This window comes from Muscardinus avellanarius, assembly GCF_963383645.1.
Source record: "Muscardinus avellanarius genome assembly, chromosome: X".
Lineage (NCBI taxonomy): Eukaryota > Metazoa > Chordata > Mammalia > Rodentia > Gliridae > Muscardinus > Muscardinus avellanarius.
Genome location: NC_137792.1, coordinates 49676144 through 49696132, shown reverse-complemented (window position 1 = coordinate 49696132; position 19989 = coordinate 49676144). Strand labels below are relative to the sequence as shown.

At 39.1% G+C, this 19989-nt stretch overlaps 1 protein-coding gene and 1 pseudogene across 2 annotated transcripts; both read left to right on the top strand.

The window, feature by feature from the left end:
• Positions 1 to 457: 457 nt before the first annotated feature.
• On the top strand, positions 458 to 19522 carry FUNDC2 (FUN14 domain containing 2; the record flags this gene model as incomplete). The annotated part of the gene is made up of 5 exons (XM_080718582.1): positions 458 to 590; positions 4117 to 4267; positions 8078 to 8153; positions 14901 to 15032; positions 19445 to 19522. 5 exons carry the CDS (start codon positions 458 to 460, stop codon positions 19520 to 19522), a joined length of 570 nt encoding a protein of 189 aa, XP_080574708.1.
• Positions 17017 to 18088, top strand: LOC308279409 (nucleophosmin-like; annotated as a pseudogene). The gene is made up of 2 exons: positions 17017 to 17338; positions 17539 to 18088. The product of its transcript is annotated as a nucleophosmin-like (transcript).
• Positions 19523 to 19989: the final 467 nt, after the last annotated feature.

Genomic DNA, 19989 nt, shown 5'->3' with positions numbered 1-19989 from the left:
TGAGGCCCTCTGCAACTCAGTGAGACCCTGTTTCAAAATAAAGAATTTAAGAAAACGGCAGGGGCTGTAGCTCGGAGGTCTAATGTCCCTGGGTTCCATCCCCAGACCCGCAATAGAAAAAAAAAAGAAAAAGAAAGGTGTAGATTGTGTTTTCCACGCGTAGAACAGCTTGGTGCAGTAGCAGGAACTGATAACATGTTCAGTGTCTACGGGTGCGAACAGGACGAACACGAAGCTTCCAGGAGACTGTTCTTCCCCAGGATAAATCTGAGTCGCAGAGGTTCCGCAGCTGAGACTGCCTTCTGCACATGCGCACTTCGTGAGTCCGCTGGGCGGGGCCGCAGGGTCCCCGCGCCAGTGACGCTGCCCTCTGACCTTTGTGACGCGGCGCTTAAGGGGGCAGGAAGCCCCCGCGGGGCGCCCCCCCCCCCCGTCTTCTTCCGCCGCCGCCGTGGGAATGGAAACATCTAGCCCACGTGCCGGAAGCCAGCTGGCCACCAAGACCACGCGCTACGCCCCGGCCTGCTTTGCAGACCCTCTGCGAGTGACCTCGCGAGAGGAGCTGGCCGAAATGGCCGCGTCCAGTCAAGGTAAGGGCTGCGGGGACCGCCCTCCTGGGCTCCGGCCAAGGGAGGGCTCGGCACCGGCCCCCGCTCCTTGGTCCCTAGCCAGGCCTGCCGCGATGCGGCCAAGGTCACGCGCAGGCCTGGGGCTGGCGTCTCACCCCTCTGCCAGGGCCTGGAGACCTTCCGTCCCCGTTCCCGGCAGCCTCTGGCCCCTGATACAAACTTATTTGTCTCTTAGGAGGTTCTTCTCGGACTCTTCGCACAAGTCATTCTCCCTGGCGCCTTCCGATCGGGATTAGAGTTTGAAAAAAAAAAAAAAAGTTGCACTTACGGGATGGTACTTTGAAATCGTCTGTTTAGTTGGCTTAGAGTCCTTATAATGTCTTTCGCAGGGGAGCACGTCTTTGGGATTAGTTTTAGTACCGTGTTTTGATTTAATTCTGTTTAATTCAGCACTGACTCGCAGGTTCTGTCTAGAGCAATCACCAAAAATTCAATTAAGTAAGTGTAAATTATGTTAAAACAAAGGCAGTGACAGATACTTAAAACTCATCACTTCCTTGTGTTTGCCATGTTTTTCTACTCTGCTTTTACATTTACATCTCTTTTCTTTGGATGGAGGGAGATAGTGTGGGATGCTACTGTGCACACCTTTCAACTCTGTTTTCAGTTACGTCACAATTCAGTGATGTTACCCTCACAGGGAGTTAGTACCCCATGCAAATTGGTGTACACTATAAATCAGCCTCCACCAAGAGCCACCTGTTAACATAGAGCAGCACACCAAGCAATTTCGGTGTCTCTAGGAAGTTGGAATGTGTTACAGTATTATATTCTAATATAATATATATTCATCTTTAAACATGAATATGTAGTAGCTTTAACACCAATATATTGAAAATACTTGAATTCTCCCATTGAATTAACTTGGGACCTTGTTGTTAAAATCACATGACAATATATGTGAATATTTCTAGACTCTGTCTTATCTTTAACTGGTGCATTTGTGTGTCTTTAAGTCAATTCAACAGTCTGTTGAATAACATAAATGTATAAGTCTTAAAATTGCTGGCTGTAGATTGTACTATGCCTTTATAATAAACTTTGGAATTCCTTAAACTTTCTCCCCCGCCCCCAAGATTTTTGTGGTCACTTGTGGCAAATTTTATTTTCCCAAGTGATTGCAACAATATCTCTCTGACTTTATAGTCTTTATTTTCAGAGTGACTTTGATACATCTCCCTTTCAGAGGTTGGGGGTTTATATTCCCTCTTTAATCTGGGTTGGAGCTTGTGATGATTAACAGATTTCAGTGAAAGTAGCACTACATGGCTTCTGAGGGTAGGACTTGAATGGTGATACAGCTTTTGCTTGCTCTTTTTTCTTTGCCTCACTTGAGACAGTCACCCTTGAATCCAGAGGCCTGTATGTGTAGAGTGTAGAGTTTCAGATGATTCCCTGCTCTGGCCTGTAAGAAGTGTCAGACATCACAGAATAGATATAAGCCTTAATGCCGTTCCTGAAATCCTGATCCACAGAATCTGGTTGTTTTGTTTGGGGGTAATTTGCTATAGTAACTAGAACACTATTATAGATCCTTTGCACTTTCATATATTTCAGAACCAGCTTGTTACCAGCCTGGCCCGATCATCTTAATTTTCTCTCAGGAATGTTTTGCAGTTTGCAACATAGTGGTCTTGAACATTTCTCATTAAATTTATTCCAGTCTATGCCAGGTGTGGTGGCGCACGCTTGTAATCCTCGCGCTTGGGAGGCAGAGACAGGAAGATCGCGCAGGTTCGAAGCCAGCCTTGTTGGCTTAAGATACCGTTTCCAAGTAAAAATGTAAAAATAGGTCTGGGAGTGTAGCCCGGAGGTAGAAGGGCTTCCAGGAACCCCAGTACCACCAAAAAAAAAAAATTTTTTTTTCCAGTCTAACTTTGTACTGAAAACAATTTTATTTTCCTTGTCATCATTTTTTTTTGCAGTGTTGAAGATCAGATAATTGCTAGGCAAGTGCTCTGTCTCTGAGCTACAATTCCAGCTCTAATAATTTATATATATAAAAATCCAACTGACTTTTGAATATTGGTATCTTATCCTGTGCCTTTGCTTATTCATTAGTTCCAGTAGCTTTTTTGGTAGTTTACTTAGGATTTCCTGTACATACTGTCATGTTAGATGTTAATAGAGTGTTGTTAGTGCCTTTCCAATCTCTTCCATTTTTATTTAGTTTTGTTATATTAGCTAGGATCCAGTACAGTGTTACATACAAATCTGAAGTTGATTTTAGGAGGGGAGTGTGCCATATTTTACCATTGTGTATGATGTCAGGAGTACATTTTTCATAGCTGTTCTTTACCAGATTGAGAACATTCTCTTCCATTGCTATTTTCTAACTTTTTACTTTGACTTAAACATTACTTAGAAATCTATTGTTTAACTTCTGTATATATTTAAAATTTCACAAGATACTGCTTTGTTTTGTATAAGAAGTATTTATTAGATTTCTCTACCTCCTTACCATTCTAGTACCTTCATTCCTTTGCATGTTTGCAGACTTCATCTGGAGTTATTTTTTATTTTATTTTATTTTGGTTTTTTGCAGGTCTGGTGTTGCAACCCAGGGGCATTTGACCTCTGAGCTACACCCCCTGCCCTATTTTTTATTCTTTATTTTAAAACAGGGTCTGAGTTGCAGAGGGCCTCACTGAGTAGCTGAGGCTGTCCGCAAACTGCGATCCTCCAGTCTCAGCCTTCCAAATGCTGGGATTACATGCCCGGTTCTGGAGTCATTTTTTATCTGCCTGAATAATTGTAGAGCGCCTCTTTGAATGTTACTTCTAATCCATTCTTCGTATTCTTCTGGGACTCTAGTTACATATACTTTTAACCTTTTGAGCATTTCTGGGACATTTTGTATTTGCTTACTTTAGCATCTTGATCATCTTTGGTTCTGCTTCCTTTTTTAATTTTAGGTTTATTTTATTTGGCTTTGCCTCTTTCCATGGATAGTAATTTTTTATTATATACATAAACTTGCATGAGAAAGGATCAATATGTCACATGCAGTTAGTTGATCATTTGGGGTCATTTTTTCAGCAAACAGCTTTGAATCATAAATTGTAGACACTAACATTTGTTGATTTTACTATGGTTTTCCAAAATTGCAACTCAGCATTTCAGAGTTAATTTACTATTTAAGATAGAATGAGCCAGGTATGCTGGTGCACACCTATAATCTCAGTACTTGGGTTGAGGATCGCAGGCTAGAGGCTAGTGTCAACAGCTTAGCGAGACCCTGTGCAACTTAGCAAGATCTTGCTTCTAAGTAATATATAAAATAGGGCTGGGTGTGTCTTTCTGAGGTAGAATGCCCCTGAGTTCAATCCTCAGTAACACAAAAAATATTTTGAAAGATAGAATTTTATTTGAGGGTTCTGCATTACAGTGAACTATATTTCTTTAGCAATCTCTTAATCTCATTAGTAGTAGAAGTGATTCATTATAAATTTTGAATTTTTTTTACTTAGTATCTCAATTCTTGTAGGAAACTTTGAGGGACATTTTGAGTCACTGGACCTTGCAGAATTTGCTAAAAAGCAGCCATGGTGGCGCAAGCTGTTCGGGCAGGAATCTGGGCCTTCAGCTGAAAAGTATAGCGTGGCAACCCAGCTTTTAATTGGAGGCGTCACTGGATGGTAAGTGATGTGAAAGATGTCCAGTGGTTTTCGTGCATGATTTGGTATTGTGGTTATAGGACCCATCTCTTTTTATTAATGAAAACACACTGACTTTGGTGAAATTGGTCAGGCTCATTTCCAAAAGTAGTTGTGACAGGTTACAGTCCCAACAATAGGGACCAAGTACAGTACAAAGTAGCAGATTTGTAGGATGAAGAAGTCTGGAGAATGAATGTAAGAAGAAAGAAAGTAAGAAAACGATTGTATTCAGAAAATTGGTCTCTTAGGTGTAGCATTTACTTAAGCATCATGTTAAAAGTACTATTTGATGGTTATACACAGCATTAACTGCATGTCAGATACTTTTAATGTATATAGATATCCCATTTCCTTCTCAAAACAGCCATGAAATTTATACTATTATTTATTCTCTTTTATATTAAACCAAGGCTCAGAAAGGTTAACTTGCCCAAGCCCACAAGCTAATAAGTTATAAAATAAGAAGCTCTGTCAGATGATGCCAGATGACACTGTAATGTGACATGGCTCATGGTTTCATTTGTAATATATTTAAAATATCAGTATGAAATTTAGTAAGTGAATATCCAATCCATCAATTTCAGAAACTCTACATTTGAATAATCTTATTGTATACCTCAGATATAGAACAGAACATGATATGTGTACTCTTTAAGGACTGGAGAGTAGACTATGTAATAACCACTCAGGTGAAAAAAATACAGCGAGGACACTAGAAACTCTCAAAGTTGTTACGGAGTTATTTCCTTGCTTTTCTTTACAGGTTTAATACCAGTTATATCACTAAGTAATATACTGTATTTTACCTGGTTTTGACCTTTAAATAAATGCAATCAGTATATATTCTTTTGATTCTTTTTTTTTTTGGTCAAACCCGATGTTTTGTGTGTAGTTGTAGGTTTTCATTCTCATTGATATTTAGGATATCTTTGTATGTATGTATATACCACAGTATATTTAGCCAATGATGATTGTCATTTGATTTGTTTCAGTTTCTGACAATAGAAGCAATAGTGATATAGATACTCTTAAATTTTTCAGTATGTGTCTAGTAAACACATTTTTGTAGAGTCTGTACCTAGGAATTGCTAGGTATATAGGGCATAAATATTTTCATCCTTACCAGGAAATTTCAGGTATTATCAACTTTTTCCCATGTGAAATACCCAGTTGTCTCATTTTTTTGTATTGGGGGATTGAAACCAGAGGTATTCTGCCTCTGAGCTACACCTCCATTATTGTGTGTGGGGGTATTGTGAGAGAGTAAATATGTTGAATAGTTTCATTTAGCTATTCTACAAATTGTACATACATTGAAACAGATTGTATGCCACAAATACATAAAATTTTTACATGTCAATTAAAATTGTAAAAAATAAACTTAAAGTCTAATAACCCAGTACTTAGATGGGTACAGTACTGCATCCTGTAATTGTAGCCATTCAGGAGGTTGAGACAGGAAGATCACAAGATTGAGGCCAGACTGGGCGATAGGTCAAGTTAGGAAGATCTTATCTCAAAAATAAAAAATAAATGGGCTGCAGATGTAGCTCAGTAGTAGAGCACTCCTGGTTTTTATCCCTAACATCCCCCCCAACTCATATACTTAACATGTTTTTTATGCTGAGAACACTTAAAATCTAATCTCCTAGCAGTTTAAAAATATGCAGTATATTTTTATTAACTATAATCACTATGATGTATAGTAGATTTCTTGAACTCATTTTTTCTATCTGAAATTTGTGTCCTTGACCAATATCTTTCCAATCTCCCAATCCCCTAGCTTCTGGTAACAACATTTTACTTTCTGTTTCTATAAGATAATTTTTAATAGATTCCATATATGAGTGAGGTAATACAGTACTTGCCTTTCTGTGCCTAGCTTATTTTGCTTAGTATAATACCCACTGAGTTAATCCCTATTGTTGCATCTGACAATATTTTTTTCTCTTTTTAGAATGAATAGTACTCCATTCTGTGTATTAACCCCATTTTCATAGCATATGTACAATGGACTGCTATTCGACCATAAAAAAGAACTAGATCTTGTCATTTGTGACAACATGGATGGAACTGCAGATTTATGTTAAGTGAAGTCAACCAGACACATAAAAGCAAACACTGCATGATCTCAATGTGGAAACTTAACAATGTCAAATCTACCAAGGTCAATAATGAAGTAGTAGTTTCCAGGGTCTGAGAGAAGGAGAGGAAATGGAGAGATGTAGGTCTAAAGGATACCAAATAGAGAGATGTAGAATGAACAACTCTAGAGATCCAACATAAAATATGAGGACTATAGGTAATAAAATTATATTAAAGATTTTGCTAAATAGATTTTACCTGCTCTTGGAGCCAAAAAAATAATTATGTTAATTTGCTTCACTGTATATATATGTGTGTGTGTATGTGTGTGTGTGTGTGTATATATATATATATATATATGTGTGTGTGTGTGTGTGTGTGTGTATGTATATGTATGTATGTGTGTGTGTATATATATATATATATATATAGTTATTTTTGGAAAGAAAAGAGTATCAACTGTGTCAAAAGCTACTAGAGGTCAAATAATATGAAGGCTGAGGAGTTAATACAGCTAAATTAGTGATAACCTTGATATGAATGGTACCTATATTCCCAGTACTTGGGAGGCTGAGACAGGAGGATCATAGGTTTGAGGCCAGCCTCAGCAGCTTAGCAAGACCCTATTTCAAAATGAAAAATAATAATAAAATAAGAAAGCTCAGAGGTAGAAATCTCCTGGGTTCAATCCCTAGCACCAAGAAAAAGAGGAGGGAGAAAATGGTTTCATTGTAGTAGTCATGGTATGAAATGCCTGTGTGAGGTGAGTTTGAGAGAAGGGCTACAAAAGACAGAAGATACAACAAATGTAAACATCTCTTCAGTTGTTCATCTGTAAAGGGAAGATAGCTAGATAATTGAGGTCTAAGGACTTTTTTTTCAGCAAAATCTCTGTTCTCTTGGATTTTAATGCAAAGTGGAGGCAGGAAGATAGTCAATAATAAATCATATAAATATATTGAACTGGCCACTAGATGTAGGCATTCATTTCATACTCATCATTTTCAAAATGGAATTTTTTTTTTTTTTTGTGTGTGTGTGTGGTCCTGGGAGTGGAACCCAGAGGCTTTCTGCCTCCAGGCTATACTCCCAGACCTATTTATACTTTATTTGGAGTCAGGGCCTCACTAAGTTTCTGAGAGCCTCACTAAGTAGCTGAGGCTGGCTTCGAACCTGTGTGATCTTCCTGTCTCAGCCTCCCAAATGCTGGGATTACAAGCGTGCGCCACCACGCCTGGTGGCATTGTCTTTTTCTCTCCCCTCCCTTGCCTTTTCCTCTAGTCTTTGCCCTTATTTTTTTGTCATAAAAATGCCATTCACTGTCTATTTAAGTCATTCAGGACAGAATCCTATCCCTTATCTCCTGCCACCATTTTCTCATCAAACTCAGTCCATTAGCATTTCTTTTCTGAGTTGTTACTTCAGACTTAACTGGAGTCTTTGCCTTCATCCCTCTGTCCAGTCATCTTTTAAAAATGCAATCTGAGAGTTCTACAGTACTTGCCCAAGACCACAAAATTACCAAGTGGTAGAGCCAAGATTTTATTTCCTTATGTCATGCTCCTTTTGGGACTGGCTTTCTGCAGGGACAGGAAGAAGCTGGGTCATCTCAAGGTAAGGATGATAATGAAAATGGTCAGAAATGCTTGCTTGTGTACATCTAACAGTCTGTCAACTTGTCTGATGTTGTTTTGGTTCTTGTAGGTGCACTGGTTTCATATTCCAGAAGGTTGGGAAGTTGGCTGCAACGGCTGTGGGAGGTGGATTTTTTCTCCTTCAGGTCTGTATGTGAAGTGTTCCCAGATGTTTGGAAATTCGACATGCCCATTAAGGAATGTAGTGTGAGCAGTTGTAATGTCTTCCTGGCTGTTTTATACTATAATATCATTCCCATTTTTTTTCATGTACTATGTTTAAATCATAGTAACTGGTTGAGCTCAATTTTATCCATTACTAGTTACATTTCCCCCTCATTTGTGACATGGGATAGAAATGCATATGCCTTATAACTCCCTTAAGAACTGCTGAAATAATAAGCAAATGTGATTTTAGAAATAAAAACTGTGACACAAGTACCTCGTGTATTTATTCTCATAGGCTTATTCAGCTTCAACACAGGGAGAATTGAGCTGTTTCTTTCGCTCACAGTTTATATTTCAGAACCAGTGAATATAGATTCCCTGAGGCTAGAGAAAGAAACGGGAAACAGCTTCTCTAAAAAAAATATCTGATTTAGTTGTATCAGGCACACATATTTTGTTATATAGTATTGCTATTTATACTTGGAATCACCTGATAGTTTTAAAAAACGCTGACAGTGGTACAGGCCTGTAATTCCAGTATTTGGGAGACTGAGACAGGAGGATCCCAAGTTCAAGGCCAAACCTGGGCAACTTAGTAAGACCCTGTTTCAAAATAAACAATAAAATAGTGCTGATAGTGTAACTCAGAGATCGAGTGCCCCTGGGTGTAATCCCCAATACCAAACCAACCAAACCAAAAAGAAAGAAATGCACTGATGCTCATCAGTGCCCCTTCCCCAATTGGATTTCATTGGTAATAGGTATGGCTTTAACAGCAGAATGTTTAAAACTCCTAAGGTGACTCTATTGTGCAGCAGCGTGTGAGAACTGCTGCACTGTAGGGACTCTTAACTTGTCAAAATGTGCCCATCTCCAAATTCATAGACCTCCATCTCCTCTCAGTTGGCAAGGTAAGTTTTATTAATAAGCACCCCAATTGTAGTGTTTTCCAGACAGGTGAGGTATAAATTCATTGTGTGGAAGAAGAAAGCCATGAACAGTCTGTGACTGGAGTTTGGCAAGGGGTAAGGTGCTTTGGGCTCAGGTTCTTCAACGATTGCAGGAAGATGGTAGTTGAAATCCGATGAGCAGAGGGCTGGGGGCAGGTTTGGGATGGCTGGGCCTCTCTGTCTGTCTCTCATTTTTTCATGCTAATAATTACCCAAGCATCATGTAGTAAATATTTATTTCCTAATATTGGCATTGTTGCCTTTATTGCATGTCAAAATCCATGTATATGTGGATCTGATTCTAGTTTCTCTATTCTGTCCCATTGGTCAACTTGCTATCTTTATGAAAGTACTGAACCTTGATATTTGGTAAGGCAAGTTCCTCCACCTTTGTTTTCAGAATGTCATGGCTTCTTCTATACTTTAGCTTGCCTGTTTAAATTTTATTATTTATTTATTTATTTATTTATTTATTTATTTATTTATTGTGGTACTATGGGTGGAACCCAGAGGCTTTCTACCTCCGGGCTATACTCCAAGATCTTTTTTTTTAATATTTTATTTGGAAACAGGGTCTCACTAAGTTGTTGAGATCCTCACTAAGTATCTGAGGCTGGCTTTGAACCAGTGCAATCCTCCTGTCTCAGCCTCCCAAGCGCAGGGATTACAAGCGTGCGCCACCACGTCCGGCTTGCCTGTTTAAATTTTAGATCAAGCTTATTCAATTTAAAAAAAATCTGTGGAGATTTTTAGCGGAATGGCATTGGAACCATACAAATAAACTAGAAAATAATTGTTTTTATGGCATTTCAGCATCTCTCTGTGAGCATAGTCTTTTCTCCATTTATTTAGGGTGTCATTAATGCCTCTTTGAATAAATGTTTATTATTATTTTTCATAGAAATCTTGTATATCCAGGGTTGAGTTTTATTTCTAAAGACTTACATCTTTTTTTGTGTGTGTGGTACTGGGGATGGAACCCAGGGGCATTCTACCTCCGAGCTATACTGCCAGCCCCATTTTTTATTCTTTATTTTGAAACAGGATTTCATGGGTTGCAAAGGGCCTCACTAAGTAGCTGAGGCTGTCCACAAACTGTGATCTTCCTGTCTCAGCCTCCCAAATGCTGGGATTACAAGTATGTGCCACCACACCCAGCTGAGACCTTACAGCTTTAATCACTCTCATGTATGTATGATATAAATTTTAAATTACTTGTTCTAATTCATACTTATTTGTGGAAATGCAATTAATATTTTATGCTGTTGTGATAGCCAGCCATCTTGCTGAAGTCTTATTTTTTTATTTGTCTCTGATTCTTTGGGGATTTAAATCTATAAAATCATACTGTTTCTGAACAGTAGCATCATTCCTACACAATCTAATGAATTTGTTTATTTTTTATTTTTTGTGGTACTGGGGCATTCTACCTTTGAATGATACCCCCAGCCCTAATTTTTTATTCTTTTCTGAAAGAGGGTCTCACTGAGTTGCAAGGGGCTTCACTAAGTAGCTGAGGCTGTTCACGAACCACGATCCTCTGGTCTCTGCCTCCCAAATGCTGGGATTACAAGCGTGCGCTACCATGCCTGGCCCTCTTTTAAATTTTTGAAACAGGGTCCTGCTATTGCTGAGAGTCTCCCTATGTTGCTGAGGCTGTCCTTAAACCCGTGATCTTCCTGTTTCAGCCTCCCAGGTATTAAGATTACAGGCATGCAACCATGTACCCAGTTTGAATTTGCTTTTTCATCTCAATCACTTCTTGCAGCTTTCCAGCCAATGTTTACAACTTATAGTATGTTTTGGTTTCCATCACTCTGGCACAGCAACATTCATGGGTAATGAGCTGGTTCTCCGTGTATTGCCTCTTAGCTCCATATTCAACTTTCTCTTGTGCCCTAATGGACTGTACTCTAGCATTTCTTCTTTACAGTGAGGAGCATGGTGCTAAGCTTTGTCCATAGAGAACTTTTTTCCTAGTTTTGCTATTTTTGCTCCTAGCTGCATTCCACCAATGATGCCACTGGAGAGAAGAAAGCCACCTAGCATTCCTGGCCTGGACCATACACTTCACTCCTGCCAGTGCTGATTTTGCATGTCTGTATGAAACCAACTTTTTGTATTTGTGTTTCTGTTTTATTCTTTCCCATTGATCTATGTGTAACTGCTATAGCATTATATTAAATCTCAAAATCAGGTAGTATGATTCTTCCAACTCTTTTCTTTTGCAAAATTGTTTGGGTGATTCTAATTCCTTTGCTGTTCCATGTAAATTATAGAACTTGCTTGTTATTATATCTTAAAAAAATCTTACTGACATTGTGTTTTGTATATTTCTATGTCAAGTCTTCCTCCTTCTTGTGCATTTAGCATGTCTCTCTATCTTTTTGAGTTATCTTTGAGTTTTTTTTTTTGGCATTTTGTGATTTTTAGTGTATAAGTCCTTATGCTGTGTGAGATTTATACCAAGTATTTATTTTTACAGCTATTGTATATCATTTTGAAACTCCCATTTCTATTTCAGACTGCTAGCGTATGGAAATTCAGTTGATTTTGTATGTTGATTTTGTATCCTTTGACCTTGCTAAACTCACTTTACTTTATATATTTTGCAGTACTGAGAATTGAACCCAGGTGCATTCTACCTCTGAGCTATACCCCCATTCCTATATTTTCTTATTTTTTATTTTCATACAGGGTCTCACTATGTTGCAGAGGGCCTCACTAAGTTGTTGAGGCCTTGAATCTGTGATCCTGTCCCTGCCTCCCAAGTATTGTGATGACAGGCATGTACCACCATGCCTAGCTTTAAACTTATTTTAAGCTGGGCGCACACTTGTAATCCCAGTATTTGGAAGGCTGAGACAGGAGGATCATTGTTTGTGGACAGCCTCAGCTACTTAGGCCCTTTGCAACTCAGTGAGACCCTGTTTCAGAATAAAGGATAAAAAACAGGGCTGGGGGTATAGCTTGGAGGTAGAATGCCTCTGGGTTCAATCCCCAGTACTGCAACAACAACAACAACAAAAATAAACTCACTTTAAATCTAGAAATGTTTCTTAATTGGATGAGAAAAAACATGCAGTCCTTGAATTTTGAGTCTGGCTGATCTCACTTAGCACGATGTTCTCCAGTTCCATCCATTTGCCTGCAGATAACATAATTTTGTTCTTTTTTATGGATGAGTAAGATCCATTGTATGTCTGTACCACAAAAATGTTCAACATCCTTAGCAATCAGGGAAACACAGATTAAAAACTACACAGATTCCACGTCACTCCAGCTAGAATGGCAAATATCAAGAATATAAACAATAGCCAGGCATAGTGGCGCATGCTTGTAATCCCCGAGCTTGGGAGGCTGAGACAGGAGGATTGCACAGGTTCGAAGCCAGCCTCAGCTACTTAGTGAGGCTCTTAACAACTTAGTGAAACCCTGTTTCCAAATAAAATAGGCCTGGGTGGGTAGAAAGCCTTTGAGTTCCACCCCTAGTACCACACACACAAAAAAAGAATATAAACAATAAATACTGACAAGAATATAGGCAAAAGGAATACTTATTGTTGGTGGGATTGAAATTAAATGCAGTCACTATGGAGATCCATATGGAGGTTCCTCAAAAGGCTAGGAATGGAACCACCATGTGACCTAGCTATGCTGCTCCTTGGTTTCTTTTATATTTTTTATGTAGACAAAGATGTCTATGAATTGGGACAGTTTAACATCTTCCTTACCAATCTGGATACTTTACTTCATTTTCTTGCTTTATCATGATGTATTTTATTAGCTGTGATTTGGATCTGGAATGTCCCCCAAAAGCTCTTATGTTGAAAGCTTGCTCCCCAAAGCAGTAATGTCTGGGGGCTTTGGGCATGTGATTAGATCCTGAGGGCTCTGGCCTTATCAGTGGATTAATGCACCGATAGCTAAATAGACTACTGAGGAGGGAACTTAGTTGGAGGAATTAGGCCACTGAACGTGTGTGCTAGTCAGGCTCCTCTTCCCCTTCCTCTTTTTCCGTTTCCTGGCTGTGTAAGCTGAGCAGCCTTCCTCACATCCTTCTGCCCTATGCTCTGCTCACCTCAGACCCAACTGATGGAGCCAGCAGACTACAGACTGGAACTGCAAAAAGCTGATTAACGAACACATAGGTGGTTTTATGGAAGTTCTTTATCAAGTTGAAGTTCCCCTGTTTTCCCAGTTCATTGAGAATTTTATAATGAATATGTAAGTTGAGTTTTGTTAGATGTTTTTCAGTCCTTTGAAAATAGGCCAGATGGTACTACTGGGAAAACAGGAAACATCACCAATTCAGTAGTGCTTTGAATTCTGGTTTTCTCTAGTCTGCCTGCTGTTCTTTTCTTGCAAGTCCTCAAATAGCTGTTCTATCAGTTTAATAACAGGATTCTGTGGGAGAAACTGGGTTGAAGTAAGTGAAATGGAACATTCATTTAGCATAGTTTTTGATATTCAACAGTGTTGTATAAATAGCTTTTATAGCTATTATAAGCAGTGTGATAAGTGCTAAGTAGTATTTTATTGTGTGTATACAACACAGTTTGTTTATTCACTAACCACTGATTGACTTGTTGGGTTTTTTCCAGTTATTGATCATTGTAAGTAAATCTACTATGGCACAACAGCACATGCAGTTTCAGTGTTGGTAGATAAGGCCAAAGGACTCTCTCGCAATGTTCTAGTTAACATTCTCAGAGTTCCATTTCTCCACATCCTTACCAACACAGGATATTTTCAGTCTCCAATATGATAAGAATATGGTAGCTTGTTATTTTAATTTCAATTTCCTTGATTACTTGTGAAGTTGAAATTTTTTGGCCACTTTAATTTGAATTTTCTTTATCCATTTTTTAAGTGGACTTTTTTCCTTACCTGTCTCTATAAAAACTTAATTTTTATGAGTATTACTGTTTTGCTTTTTATATACACTGAATATTTTCTTCAGCTTGTTTGGATGACTAATTGGTTGATTCAGTCATTAAATAAAATAGGGACTAGAGGAAGAGCAGCTGCAAGAGGAGACACTAAAAGGGTAAAGATTTTCAGTTTTGGAATATGACTTACCAAAATTTGATAGAAATGACATTGATGGAGAATTGATTGATAGTATACAATCATTGTATTTTTGGATAACTGATCCATTAGAAAATTAAATAGCTGGGTGTGGTGGTACACGCTTGTAATCCCAGCATTCAGGAGGCAGAGACTGGAGAATGATGGTTGGTTGACAGCCTCAGCTACCTAGCGAGGCCCTTTGCAACTCAGTGAGACCCTGTTTCAAAAATAAAAGGACTAAAAAATAGGGCTGGGTATGTAGCTTGGAGGTAGAATGCCCTTGGGTTCCATCCCCAATACCTCAAAAAAAAGAAAGAAAATTAAATACTTGAATCAATTTTCTTCCTCTTCACAGTTCAATTCCTTGATAGGTTTGCTTTCAGTGACCTTCCTTTGATTTTCATTTTACCATCTTATTTTTAAACTAAATTACAACTTTGTAAAGGAGTCCCAAGAATATAAATTAAAGAATTGCCAGCAGTTATGGAGGGTCTGTTTATTCCCAGTGCCCAAATGTAAGACCTTGCATATAGGATACATGCTGAGGGAAATGTCATTTTCCTACAAAGAGCTACAGCAGATGTCTCTAAAAATGGAAAGTCAAAAGGGTTTTGGGTATCTTACTTCATGATTGAGCCTGAGAAAAAGAAATAACAAGCCTATGTTTCTTGTTTCTTTTTGTCATTCTTGTTCAATTTGTAGCTTGCAAACCATACTGGGTACATCAAAGTTGACTGGCAGCGAGTAGAGAAAGATATGAAAAAAGCCAAAGAGCAGCTGAAGATTCGTAAGAGCAACCAAATACCAACTGAGGTCAAGAGCAAAGCTGAGGAGGTGAGACTTCTTTTGTTCATGTGCAGTTAAGTTTATAGACAATTTTGTATGTACAAAATGGGGTAGATACACCAGTATCTCAGTGATGGACAAAGCTTAAAAGTGTACAAAGAACTTGGAGTAATGAGATAAAAGCTATATTGTATAGGTTGGCCTTAATTGGAATATCTCCATTTCAGAAGCAGTTTTTTATTTTTAAAATACTTTTATTGGTATATTGTAGCTTCATACCATAATGTAGCTCAGAGTGATAAGGACGTACATGCACACAGTACTTGGTGAGCTTCCCCTGGCTCCCTCCATACTCCTCCTTCCCCATATGCGATATTGAGATTGTTATTGGTATTCTGACATATATACATAACGTACATTCTCCTTCCCTTTCCACCACCCTTCCCTAGACTACCTCCCCTGCTTTCCTGGTGTTTTTCCTCTTTTATCTAAAGTCCCTCAGAGGCAATTTTTAAAGCTCCATAATTTGGTGACCTTTGTCTGTTTATCAGAGTACAAAGAGAAACAGATAGTACTCATAGTTAACTAGTTCTTGTAGGAGTAGAGGCACCACAGTGGGTGGGAAGGACATACTGCCAGTATGATAATTTTAAGTTCTATTTTGTCTCTGTGTCTGCGTATCTCTGAACTCTCCATACACTGATTTTCTACACACTACTAGTAGAATGTCTACCTGAGGGGGTTGGCAGACTTTTTCTGTAAAGGACCAGATAGTAAATATTTTTCACTTTGTGGGCCATATGGTTTTTGTCACAACTATTCAGCTTCATGATGTAGAATGAATAGAGCTACAGATGACATGTAAACAGGTGGGTGTGGCTGTGTTGCAATAAAACTTTATTTAAAAACAGCAGGATAGAAGATTTGGACCCTCCAGTCTACACTCCCAGACCTATTTTATATTTTATATTTTTTATTTTGAAACAGGGTCTCACTAAGTTGCTGAGAGCCTCACTAAGTAGCTGAGGCTGGCTTTGAACCTGTGCGATCCTCCTGTCTCAGCCTCCCAAGCGCTGGGATTACAAGCGTGTGCCACCACGCCCGGCCTTGGGCTATAGTTTTCTAACCTTTGATCTAGTTCAGAAAGTGCCAGGTTAGGTGATATTGGCTAGCACTGAAGGGACAGCAGACAGTTGTATTTTACTACTTTATTATCTGTAGAAATATGTCAAATATTCCAAACAAGTGCACTGAACTAGGAAGAAGTAAACTAGGATCAGGATGTTAAGAAGGGGGTTGATACTATTTATAGCTCAGAGTTATAAGACTCTGTCATTAATTCTTTCTAGATTCACAGGGAAAATGGACAGATTGAGTACAAAGGGGAAAATATCCTGTGTTCATCTCAAGGTTCTCATGTAGTGAGTTACTTTTCATGCTAGGCCCTGGGAACTTAGAGATAAATGGAAACACTTATCTTTGAGGTGGTCACACTCTAAATCATATAAAATAAGTAGAAGTGGATGAGATATTTAGGTTAAAAATGGCATATAGAGCCGGGCGTGATGGTGCATGCTTGTAATCCCCATGCTTGGGAGGAGGAGACAGGAGGATTGCGCAAGTTCGAAGCCAGCCGTGCTGGCTTAAGAGACCCTGTTTCCAAATAAAAATATAAAAATAGGTCTGGGAGTGTAGCCCGGAGGTAGAAGGGCTTCCAGGAACCCTAGTACCACCAAAAAATGGCATATAGAACCATGCATTTGTCTCAACTTCCTTTTGAAATGTTTCTGAATGATGGTAGCAAAATAAAAAAGGTTAAACTCACAAGAACCAAAAGAACAGGAGAGAACAGCAGTAGACAAGAGATATCAGCAAATTCTGGAAGTTGGAAAGTAGATAGTTGAGTGGTAAATGACTTAGCAGAGTAGAAAAATATTGAAAAGATTAATGGTCCTGATGTGATCCCATCCTGTGTCTATTCTCTGAAGCAGTAGTTGTATATCTTTGTGCACCTTCTTTCCCACCTAAGTACATGCCACCACCTCATGGAAGGTTTGATGGACATGAACATGAGCCTCCTGAAGCTCCAGAACTATATTTTTAGTTGTGAACTAAAGGCAACAAAAATGATTACTTTAAGGTAGATAATGATAAAAATGAGCACTAGTTATCGTTAAGAACTGTCTGTTTAGGGGCTGGTGCAAAGGATGAATAGCGCATTGTCAAAGCAGAGGCAATGAATTATGAAGGCAGTCCAGTTAACATATCACTAGCAACTTTGAAAATGTCTGTAAAGCCATTGGTTTCTCTTGGCTTTGGAATGAGACCACCTGTGGTCTTAAAGTTGAAATGTGGTCAGAAGCCGGGCGTGGTGGTGCATATTTGTAATCCCAGCATTTGGGAGGCTGAGACCAGAGGATCGCAGTTCGCGGACAGCCTCAGCTACTTAATGAGGCCTTCTGCAACTCAGTGAGACCCGGTTTCAAAATAAAGAGTAAAAAATAGGGCAGGGGGTGTAGCTCTGAGGTCGAATGCCCCTTGGTTCCATCCCCAGTCCCGCAAAGAAAAATGTGGCCAGGGCCTGTGCATATTAGTGGACAGCATTTAGTAGCTCTGGAGGATGATACAGTCAGAAGATGAAAAGGAGGAAGATATAAAACTCTTTAAGTATATCTAGAAAGCAAACTGCCCCTGGAAGTGATAGCAAGGTGCGACCAAAAAAGTAAAGATCGCTCCTGATGAAGATGATGACAGTGACAATTATGATGAGTAGGATGAAAATGATGATTTCGACAATGAGGAAATAAAAAGATTCAGTAAAGAAATCTTTAGGCAGTACTCTAGCCAAAGTTGTGTAGAAATCAACCCAAGATGGAAAAGACTCAAAATCATCTACACTAAGATCAAAAGGTCAAGAATCCTTAAAAAAATCCTTAAAACACCAAAAGGACTTAGTTCTCTAGATGACATTAAAACAAAAATGCAAGCAGGTATAGAAAGAAATAGATTTGCTACCCAAAATAGAGCCAAAGGTCATCAGTTATGTGAAGAATTGCTTCTGGATGACTGACCAGGAGGCTATTCAAGATCTCTGCTGGCAGTAGAGAAAGTCTTTAAGAAAATAGTTGAAACAGTTTGTTAAAATTTTCTGTCTAAGCCGGGCATGGTGGCACACACTTGTAATCCCCACACTTGGGAGGCGGAGCAGGAGGATCATGCAGGTTTGAAGCCAGCCTTGGTGGCTTAAGAGACCCTGTTTCCAAATAAAATATAAAATGGGTCTAGGAGTGTAGCCTGGAGGTAGAAGGGTTTCCAGGAACCCCAGGACCACCACCAAAAAAAAATTCTGTCTAACTTGATTTGTAACTGTTGATATCTAGCAGTGCTTTTTATAATGCAAAGTGAGAACTTTGCCTACTGTGTTTGATAAATGTTATCCAGGTTCCATTGCCAAGAATGTGTTGTCCAAAGCGCCTGTTTAGTTTTTAAATATGGAACTCCACCCTTTGCTTGGTTTTAAGTATGTGTGGAATGTTACAAAAGGACAAAGAAGTAGTGGTAGGCAAACATGGAAGTGGTGGGGAGACAAAATATACATGTGAAATAAACTCAGTATTTAAAAAATGACAAATGGAAGGTGGTAAGTTCAGTATTTAGGAAGAAGGTGATTACAGTGAGAACAGTTTTAGTTTACTGGTGTTGAAAGCCAAACTAGTTGAAGAATGAATTGGAAGTAAGAAAGGAAAAAAACAGTGAATTAACACAATTATTTGAGGAAGTTACAGCATTTTTTTTCTCTTTCTCTGGTGGTACATAGCCAAAGATTTTGTTTCATTTAGGGAAATGACAAGATCCAGTAAGTGGAGTTAGAAGCAGGAGTGGAAGTGAGACAGGAAGACCTAGACATAGTGACAATGAAGGGACTCTGGTTTATAGACTAGTCTGAGGAAGATGGAGTAGCAGAGTGATGGGAAATGTCAGGGTGTGAATGGCTTGCATGGTTAGGAGATGAAGTCAGTGGACTTGAGTTCCAAGAAATGATTAGGCTAGGATGCTGGATGTTTAGGGAATTGGTCAGTTTGATTGGACACAGACAAAGGAGGCTTAGAAGATGCCATGTACATATTGTGAGTCTCAGATGAGCAGGGCATTTTTTGGTGTTGGGGTTTGAAGCCAGTGGCACTTTACCTCTGAGTTACACCTCTATCCCATTTTATTTTGATTTAGAAACAGAATCTCGCTAGGTTGCTGAGAGTCCAAGTGTTGTGATTACAGGCACACGCCACCATGTCCTGCTGATTAGGAACTTTTATAGGAGGGTAGAGTGGAGGTGGGAATCTATAGAGTTTAAGGAAATTAGGCCCTCACTTGTTAACTGTTGGTAATAGAGATGATTCCTAATCATCCAATAGGATGATTGACATCCTTAGCAAACTAACTCATTGTGCTTCTGTTCCCAGGTTGTGTCATTTGTGAAGAAGAATGTTTTAGTGACTGGAGGATTTTTCGGGGGCTTTCTGCTTGGCATGGCATCCTAAGGAGGACAACATCACTTCTATCGTCCTGTTTTCTCCAGCTGGCAGCCTCTCCACTCCATCATTGGACATGGAGTCTCTCCTCTTCTTCCATGCCTTCCTCCCCGGTGTGGCAAATCTGAGTGGCTTTTATAGGCGTCTTTGGTACAAGTTAATACAGGTCCTGCCATGAGCTTGATGGTGACGGAAGAGACAGTTAGACATTAGCTCCCCTGCTAGTACACTCCCTGCTTGGCCAGTCCATAGGTCAGCAAGAATGTTCCTTTCCCTCTGATATAAAAGACTTACCAGAACACATTGCAAGATGGTTCACCATGGAGGATGCTTGGATCCTCAAGGCTGTCCCAAAATGTTGTTTGGAAAAGAAGCACATAGTTACCTTATTTTGTGCTGCATGGAAAGGAACTGAATACATTTGCCTTTAAGCATGAAAGATTTTGGTATGTTGGTGTGTACTTTCTTTTTTAGTT